Source organism: Ursus arctos, unplaced genomic scaffold, assembly GCF_023065955.2.
Source record: "Ursus arctos isolate Adak ecotype North America unplaced genomic scaffold, UrsArc2.0 scaffold_32, whole genome shotgun sequence".
In the NCBI taxonomy this organism is placed as follows: Eukaryota; Metazoa; Chordata; class Mammalia; order Carnivora; family Ursidae; genus Ursus; species Ursus arctos.
This window is the reverse complement of record NW_026623008.1, coordinates 26,324,905-26,344,641: the sequence shown is the minus strand read 5'-3', so window position 1 is coordinate 26,344,641 and position 19,737 is coordinate 26,324,905. Positions and strand designations below refer to the sequence as shown.

General features: G+C 44.7%; 1 protein-coding gene and 1 pseudogene across 5 annotated transcripts in view; both read left to right on the top strand.

Annotated features, from left to right (window-relative positions):
- KIAA0319L (KIAA0319 like) overlaps nucleotides 1–19,737 on the top strand; it is an 88,815-nt gene that overhangs the window by 51,064 nt on the left and 18,014 nt on the right. For all 5 annotated transcript variants that reach the window (XM_026516695.4, XM_026516694.4, XM_026516696.4 and 2 more), the window contains exons 5-12: nucleotides 2,082–2,183; nucleotides 5,414–5,511; nucleotides 8,808–8,895; nucleotides 10,485–10,577; nucleotides 12,514–12,646; nucleotides 15,623–15,851; nucleotides 17,396–17,519; nucleotides 18,108–18,240. In XM_026516695.4, coding sequence (XP_026372480.1) covers nucleotides 2,082–2,183; nucleotides 5,414–5,511; nucleotides 8,808–8,895; nucleotides 10,485–10,577; nucleotides 12,514–12,646; nucleotides 15,623–15,851; nucleotides 17,396–17,519; nucleotides 18,108–18,240 — 1,000 coding nt within the window. The remainder of the gene's footprint in view (nucleotides 1–2,081; nucleotides 2,184–5,413; nucleotides 5,512–8,807; nucleotides 8,896–10,484; nucleotides 10,578–12,513; nucleotides 12,647–15,622; nucleotides 15,852–17,395; nucleotides 17,520–18,107; nucleotides 18,241–19,737) is intronic.
- On the top strand, nucleotides 5,523–8,795 carry LOC113268308 (ubiquitin-40S ribosomal protein S27a-like; annotated as a pseudogene).

Here is a 19,737-nt window from a genome sequence, read left to right as displayed (position 1 = left end):
ATGTTCAAGGAACCAAACAAACAGAAGCCACTGGGAAGAAAGTTGGATCTTTGTACCTATTTGCCTCTGAATGGCTGATTGTAGGTCAGATATTTGTCTTTCTGATTTTGGCAGCATCTTTATTTTTAAAGCAACTCATCCATATGGAGGAGATTTATAAACAGTGTTGCCTTAACAACAAGTCTGTGCTTCATGAGTGCTGTTCTAAGGTATTAGGAGGAAATGGTTAATCAAGGAAACTAACTTGATCTTTATCCCCTGAAAGAGGCAACGGGGTGAAGCAAAGCCCGTGAAAATGAATTTTTGCTGATTTTTGATTTCCTAGGCTCTTCATTCATGGTCATATAACATGAAATTTTGGGGGCTTCAGTCCTGAGGCACTAAAGTAGTTTTTATGTTCAGGCAGAATGCCTATAATTTTTGGTGTAATTGTGAAGGGTTTGAGTAACTGTATCTTTGTCCATTATACTCTTTCTGAGTATAGTGTTTTCTATTTCCTTTCTTTTCTTTTCTTTTCCTTTTCTTTCTTTTTTTTTTTTTTTTTGAAAGTCACTTCGGAGAATTCTTATTCAACCTCCTAGGCTGTCTAAATGGTGACGTTTCCATAAGGAAGATTCCATTTCTTCCTCAGGGCAGTGTTGCCAAGTGGACAGATACATCTCAAATTCCATGTTTGCCTAGGAAGTCCTTACCCCTGAAGTATGGGTGGACAGCCCTTTGTTTGCTTTAAGCTCTCTAGTTCCTCGGTCCCCTACCAAATAATAATTTTTGTCAGAGAAAGAAGATTTATATAACAGTGGTTCTCAGCAACCTGCAAACATGCTTCGTTGTTACAGTTCTGGAGGAGGTGTGCTACTGACACCTAGTGGGTGGGGGGCCTGCGATCCTGCCAGCTGTCTTACAGTGCACGGGACAGTTTCCCCCACCCCCCACCACAAAGAGTTATCTGGTCCAAAATGTCAGTAGTGCCAAGGTTGAGAAACCCAGACATGTATGAAATAGCTATTGAAACAGTGTGAAGACCGTGTATAGCTATTAGCTGACGTGGGTATTCCAAAAATGCTGAGGTACTCCAGGAAGTAGATAAGTTTGAACTGAAATGGTCTGGGAAGATTTGTTGGGGAGAAGACTGGCTTTAAGCTAGAAACAAAGTACTGATTGAGAGTAAAGAAAGCATACACCCCAGTTGAAGGAAATAGCATTAGTAAAGTCCCCAAGAGTAGACCATGTCTTCTGTGGAGCACAAGAGGGAAAATGAATATAATTAAAGGCAGAATTGGGTAGGAAGGGTGAGGTGGTGTGATCAGATGATAATGGTTCTCTAATGCCAGGTTAGCAGTTGGCCTTGAACGTGGTGTGGGAGTGGGGCGTCTTAAGTAAGAGAGTAACGTGATGGGGGGAGTATTTTAGAAAAACTAATGGTGGTGGGTGTTTTAGGAAGACAGAATGGATTGGAGTGGGGAGTGCTGGCAGAGGGAAGACCAGTTAAGATTCTTGGAATAACCTAAGTCTATGGTTGTAGCGATTGGAATAGAAAGAAATTAAGGCCGGGCTTGTGATCAACATTTGGCTTTTCTTTTAGGAACTTTATAGATGTATTTTATTAGAAAGTTGTTTGTCAGTATAAAGATGATCCTTGAAACACTGTCGAACTCTGATTATTGAACTCCTTGGAAAGTACTATATAGAGAGGGCTTAGGGACAGACTATAGTTAAAATACTGTGGAGAAAAACTCAGAGACAAAGGAATGGAAGTAGAATAATATGGTGTCATGATAACCCGAGAGTTTTAATAACGAGGCAGTCAGCAGTATTAGATGCCACTGCAGTGAAGGATGCGGCTTGAGAAATAGTTACTGGATTTGCTAAGGAGCAGTTTGTGGTGACCTCAGATGATCTGTTTCAGTGGAAAAATGGGGGCAGGATCACATTTCAGGGGATTAGAGAGTAGATAAATAATGAGGAAATAAAGGCAGTAGCTGAATATTGTTTATAAAAGAAATTTGGCCCCAAAAGGATGGAGAGGAATGAGGTGGTCTGGATCTAATTTCTTATCTCTTGTGTATTTTCTTTGTTTCCAGTTATAAGGGAACTGGTGGTATCTGCTGGAAAGAGTGTCCAGATTACCCTGCCTAAGAATGAAGTTCAGCTAAATGCGTATGTTCTCCAAGAACCACTTAAAGGTAAAACATCCCCTTAGTTACATCTGGATAATGTTTTAGTTTATGATACTTAAATACCTTAACTCATTTACTCATTGCAGCAGTCCTGTGAGAGCAGGCTATTGTATGCACGTGCACAAATGTTTATCTGGTGTGAGAGGCAGTATAATGTTTGAAATCATGGGCTTTGATGGCAAGCCTGGGTTCAAATTCCAGCTCAGCCAGACATTAGCTGAATGATTTTATTTTTTTAATTTTTATTTTTTAAATTTTTTAAATTTTTAAAAAAGATTTTATTTATTTATTTGACAGAGAGAGACAGCGAGAGAGGGAACACAAGCAAGGGCAGAGTGAGAGGAAGAAACAGGCTTCCTGCCGAGCAGGGAGCCCGATGCGGGGCTCGATCCCAGAACCCTGGGATCATGACCTGAGCAAGGCAGATGCTTAATGGCTGAGCCACCCAGGCACCCCAGCTGAATGATTTTAAGCAAATTATCTCTATGCTCCCATTTCTTTCTCAGTAAAATGAGGATAATAATTTATACTTCATAAGGTTACTTTAAGGGCAAAATGAAACGGTATATAAGAGACCTACTTCAGTGCCTAGCTTACAGCTGACGCTCATTAAATGGAGGTTTGTATTATACCCCTTTAAAAGAGGAGGGAACTGAGACTGAGGTTAACCTATTTATTGTGTCCAAACAACTAGTAAATAGCAGATATAGAACTTGTAGAGGAGTTATTTAAAACTATGGCTAATAGAGATTTTATTAAAAAAAAAAAAAAAAAGGAAGACAGGGCGCCCGGGTGATTCGGCTGGTTCAGCGTCTGACTCTAGATTTCCGCTCAGGTTGTGTTCTCAGGGTTGTGAGATTGAGCCCTACTTGTCCCTCTCCCTCCCCCTGCTTGTGCTCTTGTGCACTCACTCTCTCTCAAATAAATAAATAAATAAAATCTTTTTTAAAAAAGACAAGCCCAATGTGATGCGCAAAAGTCATATTTATTAAATACATAAATTAGGGGATGATGCATTCATTATTTAAGAAAACTTTTATAATATGAGCATCCCTTTCACCTTTGAAGTATATACTAATATACCAAAATTTGGCTTAGAGATGCATGTGCACTTCTTAAGACTTTCTATGACAATAGTGAAGCATACTTGGGTGGAAAATGATTGCTTTGGGTTTATGCTACTCTCATTACAGCGTTAGTCAAGTCGAATGCCATACTCTAGGATTCACGTTAGGGTCCTTCCATTTTAGGTATACATCTTTCTTACATAGTAGTCCTACTTATAGGCCTAAGACCAAATAGGGTATTATTCAGAAGTACTTTTCCAGAACCTAAATGCCCTGCCCATTCCATATTTCTGCCCTCAAATTGAGGTTTCCTTATCAGTTCATTCCACCTTCCTCCAGGGAAGCTTTATCCTTGCCCCCTCTGGTGGTAAGTTAAGGTGAGTGACTTTGGTGGCCTTTGAAGATGGAGGTGTGAGAACTGCCTTGAGCTGCAGTTGGCTCCATTGTTCTGTGAAAAGCAGTGGGTTCTGCTTTATGTTCTTGTCTAACCCCTGTGCGCATGTGCGTGTCTGTGAGTTGCTGTCACCTTGTAGATCAGCATGTGGTTCTGTATGAAGAGGGCTTAGGGACAGACTACAGGTAAAATACAGTGGAGACCTTTATAAAGTCTAAAACACCTGGGTCGAGAAACAGGTTCTTGTCAACTCTCCTCTCCAAGGGTTGTTCAGCCTTTATCAGATACATGAGATGGCTGATTTCGAACTTTCAAAGATTGGGGACAAGTGAGCGGGACCAGCTCTGCCGCTTCTTCCTCCCCCTCATGTCTTGTGGCAGCCCCGGAAGCACCTCCCAGGATCCCTCTCGGGTTCGGAGGCATGGTTTGAAAACCACTGCCCTAAATCATCGAAACCAGTGTTCTGTCTAGCAGACCTGTCCTCAGTTGTTCCTGCCCTTGGGCAAATTTCTGGCTGTGAGACATAATTCATCCCCCAAGCTTTTCTGTCCTAGGAATATTGTCCGTTCTTGAAATTGTGCTGCCAGCCTGAGATATTATAAAATTGTCAGTTCCCAAACTAGTATGAGTCTGTTTTCTGTGTGGAAAAAAAATTTCCAACTCTAATTGGAAGAAAGGTCATCTCTTAGCACCAGTCCCACGCTGCTGCTGCTTTCCTGCTTTTCAAACCTGACCTGACTTCTACGGAATACATTCGTGAGAGCTGCCCAGGGCTGACGACTCTCCAACACAAACCTAGTATTTCGGGGAGGAAGGAAGAGTGATAGATCTTGCATCTCAGACTTATAAAATAAAATCTGGTCTTCAGATGAAGGCTATCTTGGAATTCGATTCTGTGTGCTAACTTACTTTTAGAACTCATGAACTAGGAAAGAGATGACCATTCTCTGTTACTCTTTTGAGGTTTCTTCTCTTTTCGTTTTATTTTTACTTCTGGGTAGTAACATAAACTAAGCCTTCCTACCAAATCCCATCCGTCCCTCGTCAGATGTGAATTTCGTTCCCCCTAAAATTTTAAGACCACTTTCACAGGGGCGGGATTCCGTTTAGATAGCAGGATCCTGTCCTTGCCCTACCCAGTCATATGGTCTGAGCTACCAATGAGGACCATTTAATGCTTCATTTGATCTTAATTAATTTCAGTGGGGCCTGTTTTAAATGGGCCATCCCCTGCCATCTTCTGCAGTGTGTTATCTAGCTCAGCAGGAATGAAGTAGCTCTTTTAACTCACCAGGGTGTGATGACCTCAGTGAGACAAGCATTGTTAGCACTCTGTAAGAAAGCTATTTTTGAACCATGTTATTTAGAAGTCATTGCTGTTCTTTGTTGCAAAAGAAGTTTTGCAAGTAAATGGCCTTTGTTCCCAGTGAGTTCATCTATAGTGGTTGGGAGGGCATGTATTTTCACCGTGATGCCACACCATGAGCAACCTGGTGTTTTGCGGGAGGATTGGCTTCTCTCAAAGGGAGGCCGGGTGTGGGGCAGGAGAGAGCGCTGCTGGGAGAGGGTGGAGGAAGCCCTGACTGTGGCTGAGTCAGCAGATTCCTCCCTTTCTTTCAACAAAACGTTTGGTTTCCCTACAGGCTCTGGGGCGGAATCTTAACAACTGAGGCCTTGTCAAGATTTAGAAGAGATTTGTTCTTGGCAGGCTGTGCGGCTGCCCTCTTTGTGTGTGGGTGTGTGTGTTCATGACTTTTGTGACTGCCCTTCCGTAGGAGAGACCTACACCTACGACTGGCAGCTGACGACTCACCCGCAAGACTACAGCGGAGAGATGGAAGGGAAGCACTCCCAGATCCTCAAACTCTCCAAGGTGAATGTGCCTCCGCTCACTTGCAGGGCTGCGTAGAGGTGCTGACCATTTTCTAAAATGCAGACTGTAGAATTTCTGTTCACACTTAAATCAGGAACAATCTTTCAGAAGTGAATCCTCCAAAAGTCTGGCTGACATCCAGTATTTGTTAGTGTATGATTCTCAAATGTTCATTTATGGTGAGAAGACTGTATAAGCATGGTGGTGATAGCCGAAAATATACACTAAACAGCTTTTAAGGGTAACATAAGGATTTTAGAATTTGGGAGATAAGCTACGTTTTTTGTGGCCACAAGACTGTGTAAATTGGCTCAGTCTTTTTTGGGATTCAGTGTAGTTATTAAGAACCATACAATGTTCATATTCTTTGGCCAGGCAGTCTCATTCATTCGTTCGTGCTTTTTTTTCTTCAACAATTGTTCATCCTACACTAGTTATGTGTCAGGCAGTGGGGATTTACCAGTGAATTGATCGAAATCTTCACATTCAAGGACAATAGAGTCTCGCCGGTGATACTGGCTGGAAGCGGACAGTTGTAACAGGGGACGCACTAGGTCAGTGCAGGGAGTATCGAAGCCCTGGGGAATTTGGTTTCTTAGAGTTTACCTGGCTGGGTCATGACAGGTGACTCACTTTCTGGGTAAAATGTGGAGTGCTGATACCCCACACAGGGGAAGCAATAGGTCCCCTGGGCCAAATAGAGAATGTGACAAAAAGGGAATTCTGTGTGGTTCAGCGTGACTGGAACCCTCTGGCGTGAGAAGAGCAGTGGCACAAAGTTGGCGAGATGCACGGGTCACAGAGTGAGGACTGTGAATCTTATCCACAGGGAATATGGAACTTTGAAAGGTTTTAAACAGCAGAAAGACTAGTTCAGATTTTCAGTTTAGAAAGCTCACCCTGACTGCAGATTGAAGGAGGTAAGACTCAAAAGTAGGGAAACCAGTGGAGAATCTGTTGAAAGATGTAGGTGCGAGATGGTGAGAGCCTGGGTTAAAAAACAAATAAATAAAATAAAACTTAAAGACCCCTGTTAAGCTCACAATATGTGCCAGACACAGTGCTAATTGTTTTATGCACTAACTTCATTTTATCTTTGTAATGACCCCGAGGTGTAGATACTAATATCTGTTTTATAGATGACAAAAGTAAAAATTAGAAAAATAAAGTAGTTTAGCCAAAGTTCACAAAGCTATTAAATGGTAGATTTGAACCGGAACTTTCCCTAAAGCTCTTGCTTTTTAACAACTGTGCTATGATGGTTGAAATCTAAGATGATGGCATTGTGAATGGAGAGAAGTGAGTGGATGTGAGGAATACAGTGGAGGTCGACTCAATAAGATCTGGTGATCAATTGATGGGGTGGCGGTGTTGGGGGAGGAAGTCTAGGATCATTCTAGCCTTTTGGCTCAGGCACCTGGGTAGATATTGGTATGACAGTGGTGATATTCACTAAAATCAAGAACACAGGAACAAGTTTGGATGAGGTTTGCAGATGATTAAATCTTTTCTGGACGGAGTGAGTTTGAGGTACCTGGGAAACATTTGAGTGGAGGTGTCCAGGAAGTAGCTGGGAGTCAGGGACTAGAGATCAGGACAGAGTCTGTGCTAGAGGGGTAAATTTGCACACCAGCCTCTAACAGATGACACTTGAAGCCATGGTAATACATGAGATCATCCAGACAGAGTGTGTAGAGTGCAGTTGGAATCCTGGGGAACACTGTCCTGAGAGGTGTGCAAGAACGAAGAAACTGAAGGAAACGAGGAGTAGGCAGAGAAGTGAAAGCCAAGGAATGAGAGCTTTACGAGAAGAAAAACATCAAGAACACTAGTCAGTTAGCATTTGCTCAAAGAAGATCATTGAGAAGAAAGAAAACTTCATTCATCTGAAAGATGTTCATCACAGCATTGACTATAACAGTAGAAGTCTGGAAACAACCCAAATGCCCAACAGGGTGGAATGCTTATGTGACGTGCCACATTTACTCGTGCGCTATTCCGCCGCTATAAAAGGGACGATTAAAAAGACTATTATAGTGGGGGAAGGTGCTCATGTTAAATGAATAGAAGAAAGAACAATAAAAAGCTTGATGCAGGTTTTTCTTTCCAATCTGCCGTGTGCGGTGGAACTGCCGCCAAGATGCAGATTCTTGTGAAAGTCCTGACGGGGACGACCATCACTGTCGAAGTTGAATCCTCAGATACGGTAGGAAACGTAAAGGCCGAGATCCAGGGTAAGGAAGGAGTTCCTCCTGATCAGCAGACACTGATCTTCGCTGGCGAGCAACGGGACGATGGCCGAACTTTGTGTGACTACGGCGCTCACAAGGACGCCACTCTTCATCTTGTGTTGAGACTCTGTGGTGGTGCTAAGAAGAAGGAAGAAGTCTTCCAGCAGAAGAGTGAGAAGGCTAAGCTGGCTGTCCTGAAATACGAGAAGGTGGATGAGAATGACAGAATCAGTCCCCGTCATCGGGAATGCCCTTCAGATGAAAGTGAGCCACTTTGACAGGCGTTCTTGTGGTAAACGTTGTCTGCCCCCTAATGCTTCAACAAACCGGAAGAGAAGTACTTGTATATGGGCTAGGAAAAGACACGAACTAACAACAACAACAAGCTTGAGGCACACCTTGATTTGAACTGGACCTTTCTGAAAGTCGAGTTTCTTGAGGTGGTGATCTGATCTTACTCCTCTCCAAACCCCAAGCCTAGGATGATGTCCAGCACATAATTGGTTCTCAGTAAATGATGGCTGAACAAATGAATTACTTAAAAACTATTTTTTTGTATGTGGTCAAGGATTGGGAGGCAATAAGAGAAATCTGATTAACTCATGTGTTAGGACAGTGGGATTGTGGGTGATTTTCTTTCTTTTATATTATGTTTATACAGTTAGTGGATATCAGAAGGGAAAAATATTCAGATATTTGGGAGCTATTTGGTATTTTTACAAAATGATTTTGTTTGCAGAGATGATTATTTTAATTTCATAACTCTGTGAAATAGGATGGTTGGGCCCTTAATGTTCTTCTGAAAGGAAAATGGGAGTACAGAGATATTGAATTCCCTTTTGTTGTTCCAGAGTCAGCTAGTAATAAGATTCACATTAAAAGCTATGGTTTTTTAGTTTATAATTCATTGTTTCATCATCTCCACAGCTAGTTTACTCTCTCCATTTTGGAAATTATGCAAGAAGAGAATGCAGTATCAGCATGGAAAGTTCAGATATATGTGTTATTTTACATAGAATTGCTGCTCTTTGCGGTTGTCTAAAAGATCTGCTCTCACTTCTGCAGCTTACTCCAGGCTTGTATGAATTCAAAGTGATTGTGGACGGTCAAAACGCCCATGGGGAAGGCTATGTGAACGTGACGGTAAAACCAGGTATGAGTTTCCCAGCCCTGGCTGAGTCTCCATTGCTTCCTCTGCAGGATTCCCAGAGAGGGGGAGATTTGACTTGAAGGGTTTTTAATTCCCATTCTTCTTCTTCTTTTCTTATTCATTATTCATTGGGCAATTCCTAGTTCAATGTAGTAAAAGGTTAGGGTGGCAGAGTATATACTTTGGTTCTAGGGCGGAGAAACATTAGTCACATGGCCCCCAGTGCGGTATGGCCTGAGCAGTAGCTGTCCGAGAACTACTTCTCCGAGTAGGTCATGCTGAGAGAGGACCATGTGTTGTGATTAGGAGACACAAGAAAGCCGGGAGCCTGGGAGAAGCATGTAAAGGAGAACCAGCCAAATGGTTGGCTCTTTCCGATCTCTTTCCAGATATGGGTTTTGCACATGGAATTCCTCATTTAAACCATGCCAGTCTTCTTTCACCTTGGAAATCAAATCCCATCATTCTTTTTAAGTGATCCACCATCGATAAATTACAGTGCAGTAACAAAGTATCTTGTTTTGCATTTTTAGGAAAATTTGGGGGAAGTTGGAGAGTGGCACACACATTGGCACAAATTCTTAATACTGGGTTCTGTCTTTGTTGGTGATAGATTTTCTGTTTGTTCCTTGAACTCTGTAGCCAAGGTAATCCTTTCACCTTCTTAAAAATGCATTTAACATAAAGACCGTCGGATTTTTCTAAAAAAAAAAAGGCCACTGGATTTGTAGCTCACAGTCATTCAGGTGGACAGAGTGGTTTGTGACCCTGACATTACTCAGGCCTAGACACAATCAGCTCAGGGATGGTTGAGAAATCACCCGTTATCTTTTCAACACAGTCCGTGCCGAGGGATAGTTTGCTTGTTGAAGCCCTGGTTGCACAAAGCCTGTTTCTCGTCCACCTCTCCTCAGCTTGTGCCGCTGTAGTCCTTCTCATGAACAAGATAGCCCATGAGCATCGGAAGCATGCACAAGGCATGGTCTTAGGAGTGCTCAGGTGTGGCAGAGGCTCTGATGCTTCCACGTGTCTTATGCTAAAATGGTAACCTAGTGTGACCTTCCATTCGGTGGTGCTGCACCCAGCAGTTATGTAATGGAAACTAATTTATAATTCACCCACACAGGCCTGTTCCTCCTATAATTTTTAAAGCCCCTCTTCCATGATCCCAGGGTCCTAGGATTGAGCCCCATGTTGGGCTCCCTGCTCAGCGGGGGCCTGCTTCTCCCTCTCCCTGCCGCTCCCCCTGCTTGTGCTCGCTCTCTGACAAATGAATTTACAAAAAAAACAAAAACAAAAACAAAACAGCTCCCAGGGCGCCTGGGTGGCTCAGTCGGTTAAGCGTCTGCCTTCGGCTCAGATCATGATCCTGGGGTCTGGGATTGAGCCCCATGTTGGGCTCCCTGCTCAGCGGGGAGCCTGCTTCTCCCTCTCCTGTTCCTCCTGCTGGTGCTCTCTCTCTCTCTCATTCTCTCTCTCAAATAAATAAATAAAATCTTTTAAAAAAATTAAATAAAAAATAAAACAGCTAGAAAAAAGATAAAATAAAATAAAGCCCCTCTTCCAGTTTCTTCCACGTCGTTTTCTTGCAGAGCCCCGGAAGAACCGGCCTCCCGTTGCCATCGTGTCACCACAGTTCCAGGAGATCTCCCTGCCAACCACTTCTACAGTCATTGATGGCAGCCGTGAGTACTTGTCTAGGCATGATGTTTTAGTTCACAGTGGTAGAAAATGCTGGTAGAAGATTTGGGGCCAGAGGCACCTGGGTGGCCCACTTGGTTAAGTGTACAACTCTTGATCTCAGCTCAGGTCTTGATCTCGGGGTCGTGAGTTCAAGCCCTGCTTTGGGCTCCATGCTAGGTGTGGAGCCTACTTAAAAAAAAAAAAAAAAAGAAGAAGAAGAAGATTTGGAGTCACTTATGGCTGCATTCTGTTTAGGCCCATCTTCTTGACCATGTTATGGGAAAACTACCCATTTCAAGCAACTGATTAGGAAGTAAAAACCAGACAGGCCTTATTTAAAATCCCCATGTGGCTTGTTGGAAGTAATATTTCTGCTCTTTTGAGATGGTAAGAAACTGGGATTATGAGGTATTTAGCATTATTTTGTATGAAACTTGCTGGTTTTCAGATTTGCTTAGGTCACCATTCTCAGTTATGGAAACAAAGCTCCTCCTCTCATAGCAGATAAGTAACAGAGGGTCTTATCTGGGAGCTGTCCCAGCACACACTGCCTGATAAGATTCTTGTCGGCCTCGTCCCAGAGAGACTCACAGGACATGCTCCATGCCCTGACCGGGCTCGTGGACATTTTACCCTTCAGAGTAGTGTCCCCCGATGGGTGACATGAGAAGACTCCTGGGTCTTTGCCACTGATCCCGGCTATGTGTCAGGGGGTTTCAGGCCTGTCATCTCAGCAGTATTTGCTTGGTCCCCTGGGAGGCCTAGTAAGGCCCTGCCTCCCTGATTGTCTTGCCACCAGCAGCCGTTTTTATGGCCGAGGCAGTCACTGCTCTAGCAGAGGAATTGCTAACAGGGTGAAACATTTCATGTAGATGGGACTGGCAAGAGGAGGAGGGTAGAAGAATAGCAAGCCAAGAGGGAAGAGAGCAGGAAGACGCTCTTGTAAGAGTGGTAGAAAGGGTTCACGTAGCCCCATTTTACTGTCTATTGTTGAATAGGTCAAAGTTCAATAGTGTGAGAATCACTACGACCCCATCTCCCAGCTGTCCAGTCGTCCTCCAGACAGTCAATGGTATTATTTTGTTTCTTTCTAGAGACATTCTGTGCATATGTAAGAAAATACATATACAGTCTTTACGATAACACAGCGTACACAGTTACATACAATGCTTGTTTCTCTATGTTGAAGAATTTTTCTGAATCCGTACGTGAAATAGTTCTTCATTTTTTTTTCTCTTAAGAATTACGTAGCTTTCCATTAAATGGCTGTGTAGTGTCATCGTACGGCTGTGTACTTGTTTTCAGTCAGTCCCTATTGATGACTATTTACATAATTTTTGGTCTTTTGCTGCTACCAAGAATGTTGCCGTGAATAATCTTGTAAGCGTGACATTTAACACATGGGTGATATGTCGGTAGGATAAAGTCCTCAGAGAGGAACTGCAGGGGCAAAGGCAACTTTTGCTAGATTGCTCTTTATGTAGAGAGTATCACCGTATGCTTCCACAGTGACCCAGGAGAGCGTTTGCTCTGCACCTTGACCCGTAGCGTGTGTTATGAAACTTTGGTCTCACCAATCAGGTAGGTTAAAAAAATAGTATCTGAAGTGTAATTTAAATTTGCGTTTCTTTTATTTTTAGTGAGGTTGAGTATCTTTTCATGTGTTTAAGAATTTTTGATTTTCCTTTTTTCATACAGTAGCATTTTAACCAGAGGTTACCTGTGTTGGAGTCCTTGGAAAACTACGCAGTGGAATATTCATAGAGAGGCAGAATGACCCAATATTCCTAGGGAAGAAACACTCTGGAGAGATAGTCTGTCATTTCATGAAGTTTTCCTAGCCTCACATCTCTGGGTAGTTGCCCTGGTTTGTGTAAGCTGGGTAAGTGCTGAGACCCAGCACTCTCGTGTTGTAACTGATGTTTCTTTATGGTCAAGAAAGCACTGATGATGATAAAATCGTCCAATACCATTGGGAGGAACTTAAGGGACCTCTGAGAGAAGAGAAGATTTCTGAAGACACGGCCATATTAAAACTAAGTAAGCTCGTCCCTGGGAACTACACTTTCAGGTAAATTAGGACCCTTCAAGTCTCCCTTAGGCCATGTTTTTCCCTTGTGGGTTTTACATTCTTCTAGGAGTAACTCCGACAGATACCACAGTCATTGTAGATTTGGTTGGTGATAGAGTCTTTAGTTCCATTAGTTCTCTGAGTCCTATTGGTGGTTGTGGTCACAACAGTGAGAAGTTTCTAGGGCAACGGTCCTTGCATAGTAGATCAGGACCCACCACAGTTCACCATTCCCAAAGCTGCGCCTGGCAGGTCTCCAAACCTTTTTTTAGGATTTCTGTCATTAAGTGAAAGGGCCCATCTTCCTGTGCCTTTTCTCAGGAAAAATCTAGAAGGAACCCATTCCCATCTTGTCTCTTCCCTTTGGTAAATGCTTCCTCAACTTCCAAGATCTCAAAATCTTTACTTTGGACTAGTGGTTTATTTCAGTATGATTTGTGGGATCTTTCTCTGTTGGGGTGTTTCAGAGAATTTGATTCAAAGATAGTCCTGGGAACTCGTGGCGACATTCTAGGATGTGATTAGTAAGAGTGTGAGGCTGACTCTAGAGTAACACTCTTTAGGTTTGCAACATTCCTTGTCTGTTACAGAGCACTTGTCTGTGAGTATCGTACAAACACCATACGTACATGATACTAGACTCAGTTTACATCTGAGGAAAATGAGGCTCAGTGTATTTACTAACTTCTCTGAGGTCACACATTTCAGCTAGAACCAAGGCGCAGATTCTCTAACAAGTCCAGGCTCTTTCTGTTCCACTCGACCTGACCTTACGTATTTTGTTCATGCGTCCTTGAATGCTCTTCTCAGTCTGTGGGAGTTCTGCCCATCCTTAAGGACCTACTCAGTTTTCTGTGAGGCAGAGTAGACCCTCCTGAGGTCCCTCCGAGAGGCGGGGATATGTCTGTCTCCAGACTGTTGTACCCAGTGACTCTGTGGTGCAGCGGTTTCTTCGTGGGGGGTCTGTCTTCCCCACTGGATCTGCGATTAACCAGGTGTTGACACTACCAGAGGCACAGTGACAAAGGTCCTAGCACAGCACCTGCCATGTAAATAAATATGACTTAGCAGCACTCTCATCGACTTAAGACTTCAGATGAAAGGCAGCTGCCATTCCACAAGGTTAAAGTCTTCTCATTGGCTTAGAATGGAAACATGAGTTGGTTTTTCCCTTCAATTTCTTATATAGGAGTTCTGGCATTAATGAAATTTAGCTTGGGTCAGGTTGATCCTTTTTAAAAAAGTAACAAGAGTAGCTCCTGTTTCTTGAACATCTGTTATGTGTTTAGTACCGTTCTGAGGTCTGTGCATACAGTAGCTAATTTAATCCTTATAGCGGGTATTATAATCACTATTATTTTGTAGATTAGGAAATTTAGGCACAGAGAGGTTAAGTAACTTGCCCAAGGTCACACAGGCAGCATGACTTGAGTCTGCACTTTTAATCATAGTGTTTGCGTGGATGCGGTATTGGGGGTGATTCTCTTTTTCTGTCAGTTTCCGTTTATGAAATGATGGGACTGGATTTGATTAGCATTAAGATCCAGTCTGTTTGGTTCAACTCACTTTTCCTTCTCCCCTCCTTTGACATGGCGCTGGCCTCTTTCCCCAGCCCTATGGTCAGCTGCTCATCGGGGCCAGGATTCTTGCAGGCAAGCCCGGGTCTGTTTGAGGTGGAAGAGTGAACGGGCGGCTGACATCTTGCCATTCGTCTATAACTTGCTTTTGCTCCGAAGTAGGAGACAAATAGGATATGTTAAAAAAACAAAAACAAACTGTGAAAACAACAGGGAAACTGGAAAAAGAGGAAAACTTCTGTGGATTTTTCTTCTTCAGATGTTTGCTGATTTGCACATGTCTGTGTGTCTGATGTTTTTGTGCTCTTTTTCTAAAGGCCCAAATCCCCCAGATGTCCTTCAGACCCTAGGTAAAAGGTGAGACTGTGGGAGGCAGCCCCACAGATGTCCGGCTCTGTCTGTGGCTGGTGGAGAGATTTAAACAAACGACATGTCTTTTCTATGCTTTTCCTCTTTCTGTCAGCAAAATGGAAGGAACCCAAACCTCCTTGCTTGCTTACGCTCACATGTTGAGGTGGCAAGAGAAGCTTTAGGCTGTTCAGCTGGAAGGCATCATTTAGGTAAAAGCCTGCTCTTATAAATGAACATTTTTTTTTCCTCTTGCAAATCCTGTTTCACACTGGCACAAACTGTGGGGCTGTTGCGTAGGAGAATTCATTTGCATCTCGGGCTCCTGTCTTACCGGAGCCAGCCCTCCTGGTCCATCCCAGAGGCTGTCTGCCCAGGACGTCCCTTCTTGCAACGTGTGCATGGCTGAGGCAGGATGACAGGAGGAGAGCAGGCTACAGTCAGAGCTTGCTCGATTTAGGGGGGTGCCTTTGAACTCCACAGCTGTAGGGGCCGGGGACTATCTATTCTTAAAACTTGGTTTCTGGGCTTTGGAGTCCGAGAACTGGGCTTACATCTTGGCTCGCTGTGTAGCCCCGGGCAGGTGACGTAGCCTCTCTCAGCTTCCGGGACAGGGAGGTGGATGACGCCTACTTCATACAGTTGTTGGGAGGGTCAGGTCAGACAGTGCCTGTGAAGGTCCCAGCTCACAGAGCCGTGCAGGTGGCAGAGCAGAACGGTGCTGGCGACATAGTGCCTGGATTCACATTCTGACCCCCCTCGAGCTTGGGCAAGTTACCTCTCTGTGCCTCCGTCTCCTCGCATACGTAAGGAGTAAAGTGAGGAGCGTGCTTTGTAGAGCTGTTGTGAGATATCGTGAGATAGGAAGCACTGGAACAGTGCCTGGCACTCAGTCAGGGTGAGCATTTCCTAGTAGTCTGCCTTTCCAAGAAGAAAGGGTGAAGAATTGGTTACCATTTGGTACCCCTGCTGCCTTGGTATTTCTCAGTCCTCTCAGACTGACTCCTCTTCCCCAGCCCTCCCTGATCGCACTCCTCTCTCCGCCTGCTAGCTTGACTGTCGTAGACTCTGACGGAGCCACCAGCTCTACCACTGCGAGCCTGACCGTGAACAAAGCAGTGGATTATCCCCCTGTGGCCAACGCGGGCCCCAACCAAGTGATCACCCTGCCCCAGAACTCCATCACCCTCTTTGGGAACCAGAGCACTGACGACCATGGCGTCACCAGCTATGAGTGGTCACTCAGCCCCAGCAGCAAGGGGAAGGTGGTGGAGATGCAGGTAGGAGGGAGTGGCTTCTGTCTTTCCTTGCCCAGGAGAATCACAGCTGCTGGACTGGGGTGCCCTTACAAGGCTTATTTTTGCTCCCATTTTAATGACCAAAGTGAGATTTATATAGAACGTTGAACATTGGAGTTAAAAAAAAAAAACAACCAAGAAAATTTGAGGGGCCTTTAAGGAACACATTACCAAAACCTTTGTCTTTAATGTTTAGTATTAAAGGAAAAGGCCGTATGAGAAAGGGGAGCTATTCTAGGATGGTTCCAGAGAGCCAGACTACTCTGAGGCCACAAGGGTGCCCATGATTTTTTTTTTTTTAAGAGAGAGAGCATCATGTGAGCGGGTTGGGAGGGGAGTGGGGAGGAGGGGCAGAGGGAGAGAGAGACTCTCAAGCAGGCTCCACACTCAGCGTGGAGCCTGACGTGGGGCTCGATCTCATGACCCTGAAATCATGATACAAGGGTGCAGATCTTAATGAGCTCTGTTACAAATTGGAGTCGCCCACCTGGTTAGATGGTGAGCATCTCCTCTCTGGAGATATTTAGGAGACTAGATCCGTCACCAGGCAGGTAACATAAGTAAATAAAACTGACTAGGGCCTGTGGCAAACCAGACAGCATCCCCGACTGAAGCGTCAGCTGCGCCTCAGGTCCAGCTGGTGTTGCCACATGGCAGCGGGGTCCCAGTATTCCTAGAGAGGCCGGCTTTTCAAGACAGAACAGAAATCTAGACTGTATGTGAAAATGTCCGACTTTTGGGGCACCTGGCTGACTCATCAGTGGAGCGTGTGACTCTTGAGCTCAGCGTTGTGAGTTTGAGCCCCACGCTGGGTAGCGATTACTTAAAAATAAAATCTTCAAAAAAAAGAAAATTTCCAGCTTTTAAGACACTGCAGGCCAAACAAAATGTCTGCAAGCTGGATTCAGCCCAGAGGCTGCCAAGTTTTGCCCACTGTTCTAGAGGAAGTTCCTGCCTTGGAAGTTTGCCCTAAATTGTGTATAATGTTCATTCTGACACTCTGTGTTTCCAAATTGGAGGCATGACTTAAGGCACACATTTCACCTGGCTTTTGTTTAGATCCCATGTTCGGGGTCTCGGCTGCTCCAGGATCCGCACAGAGCGGCACGGGGACAGTGTGGCGCTACGTAGCATCTGTGGTTGCTGCCACGCACCCCTGAGGCAGCTGTGCTAAGATCACTGCGTGGCCTCAGCAGGAAGAACATGGTTTCAAAAGTGTGTTCTTTTGTTCTACGCTCCTGGCCTTTCTGGCTTGGGTCCTAAAGACTGAACTTGGTTATCTCTGCACATTTTCCTCCACTCCCCTCCCATGCGAGAACTCTGACTTTATCTGAAACTGCTGCTATCTGGGAAGGTTGTTCCGTTGAAAGGGGAACCTTCTGCTTTTAACAGGATGTCCCGCAGTGTCTGATGCCGCACTCACCAGGTTTAGAAAACGAGGTGCATCCTTTAGACTGGAATAGGACTTGTATGACGTTGTGATTCTGGGAGTCTGCTTTTCCACTTGTCTCTGTTTATACATGCAGGGTGTTAGAACCCCAACCCTGCAGCTCTCTGCCATGCAAGAAGGAGACTACACGTACCAGCTCACAGTGACCGACACTATAGGACAGCAGGCCACTGCCCAAGTGACGGTTATTGTGCAGCCTGGTAAGTTCCAGCCTTATCGTGCACGCCCGTCTGTTGGCTGGCCCTTTGCACCCTGTGGGGGAAGAGGGTTTGGGTTCTGAGCTATACGATGGTGGCGTGGGGGGCAGCAGTCCACGGGCCCCTGGCAACTTTGGTTGTCCATTCTGAGTGCTTTCCTCAGAGCTAGAGAGAGAGAGGACTTCACAACCTCAACCGTGGCCTTGCCTGTGGCTGGTTATTGTGCCTTCAAGGGAACATAGCAGACAGAGTCTCTGTTATCCCGAGTCCTCTCATGGCCTTTAAGGGACATCTTAAAGCCCACTTCCTCAAGAAAGCCCTACCTTATCACTCAGACCCTCTCTTTTGAACACCTGTAGCATCACGTGTCGAATTTACCACAGCGCTACAACTGCATTGTGTTCTGCCGTGTTCTTGTAAAAGGATTTCAGTCTTACATTCTTCATTGTGAGCTCCCTGACCCACAGTCTCTACTAGTTTTGTGGACAGAAAGGCAGAGTTCTCATGGCTTCCAGAACATATGTCCCAGTTAGCTCCTCTCCTTTCCCAGCTGAACTGCCTGCTTTTGACCTCTGTGTCTCTGTCTTCTAGAAAACAACAAGCCTCCACAGGCAGATGCAGGCCCAGATAAAGAGCTGACCCTTCCCGTGGACAGCACAACCCTGGATGGCAGCAAAAGCTCTGATGATCAGAAAATTATCTCCTATCTCTGGGAGAAGACACAGTGAGTACTGACGCAAACCTCTTACTGAGGCAACGTCTCCAGACCTTTGGAAGCAAGGTGTCACTTACTTCTAAGAGTTTACTAGCTCTTACTGGCTCGTCCAAGGGGGATGACTGAGAAAGAAACGTTAGCAATCCTAGACTTCAACTCTAAGGAAATGATATAAAATAATTGTAAGAGAAAGAAGAATGCTTGCCGTCAGCTAGTCTCCAGGTAGTTCTTTGTGGTCCTGGTGCTTTTACAGGTACAATCCATCTCCCGAAACGCACAGTTTAATTACACTTGAGAGGCAGGATGGAAGGGGTAATGAAGCAGAAAAATAGCGTTGCTCAAAATTAACTGGGTAAGGCTGGCAGTGGGGATGGGGCAGAGCAGCTATTACAGAGAATGGAAAATTCATCTGCACAATGAAAGCATTGCTCTGTTATTGTTTCCTTAAAGACACCATTTACCAATTATGTTAGTGAGAGGCCAAAGGCACTAACCAAAATAATACGAATTAAACTGGAATTACCTAATCGAACCATTTCTGGTTCTCACAACTCCTTTCAGCTCCTTTAAACCATAACAAATGGAACTCAGATTGTATGCAGGATCCCATGCGAAGCAAAAGAATTCTAAGGAAGAGTTAAAAGCATTCTTAGTTTCCAAAGGTAGCAGCCACCGGGCACATGGGGCTTTTTGCTTTCGTTTTCGGACTAGGGCATTAGAAATGGGTGGGAAGGGGCTATAAGCTGACTATAGAAACCGCTTGATTTATGATTGGTGAGTTGGATTCTAGAAATTCTTCTGCCTCGGCTCTTGTCTCTTGTGGAGAACCAAGTCTTCCTCAGCCCAGTGTGCTTCAGTTATAACCGTTTGTTGAAGACACAGCTGATAAACCTTCAGCCAGGTTTTACTAGTGCCTACAGCTGAAGGAGTGCTGAGCTTAGCTTTTGGGAGGAGAATCTACTTCGGGAGAGACGACTAGTGCCAGAGATTAAAGGTTTAAAAAGCAAAACAAAGCAAAACGTGGGAGACTGCAGATTTCTCTGGTCATCCTATAATTTTAAGGAAAACTCTGGGGCATTCTGCTCCTGGAGCAGAAGGACTCTCTGGAATGTGCAGGGCTGTGCCTGGATGTTGGCACAGAGCTCACTCCCCAGCTGCAGCCGCTGTGTGAGGCTGCAGGGGAGGGAGAAGGCTGCAGGGTTCCGGAGCCCTCTGTGGCCCCTGTCCAGGAGCTGCAGGGAGCTTGGCTTTAGAGCTGCTAAGAAGAGGATGGTTTTGCTGAGAGTTCTTCTGCAGCCTTGGCCCATTTCCTTTCCTTGACTTTTCAGTAGGAGGGAGTTTGGCATGTGATTAAGAAACGCATCTTGCTTCTTTGCTGGCAAGAGCTGAACCAACTACTGGGCCAGAAATGCTTTCCAGAAACATCACTCTGAAATCATTCTTTTGATCAGAGACCTGCTCAGAGCACTTTCTTCCTTTTACAAACTGGAACAGCAAAGAGTTTGA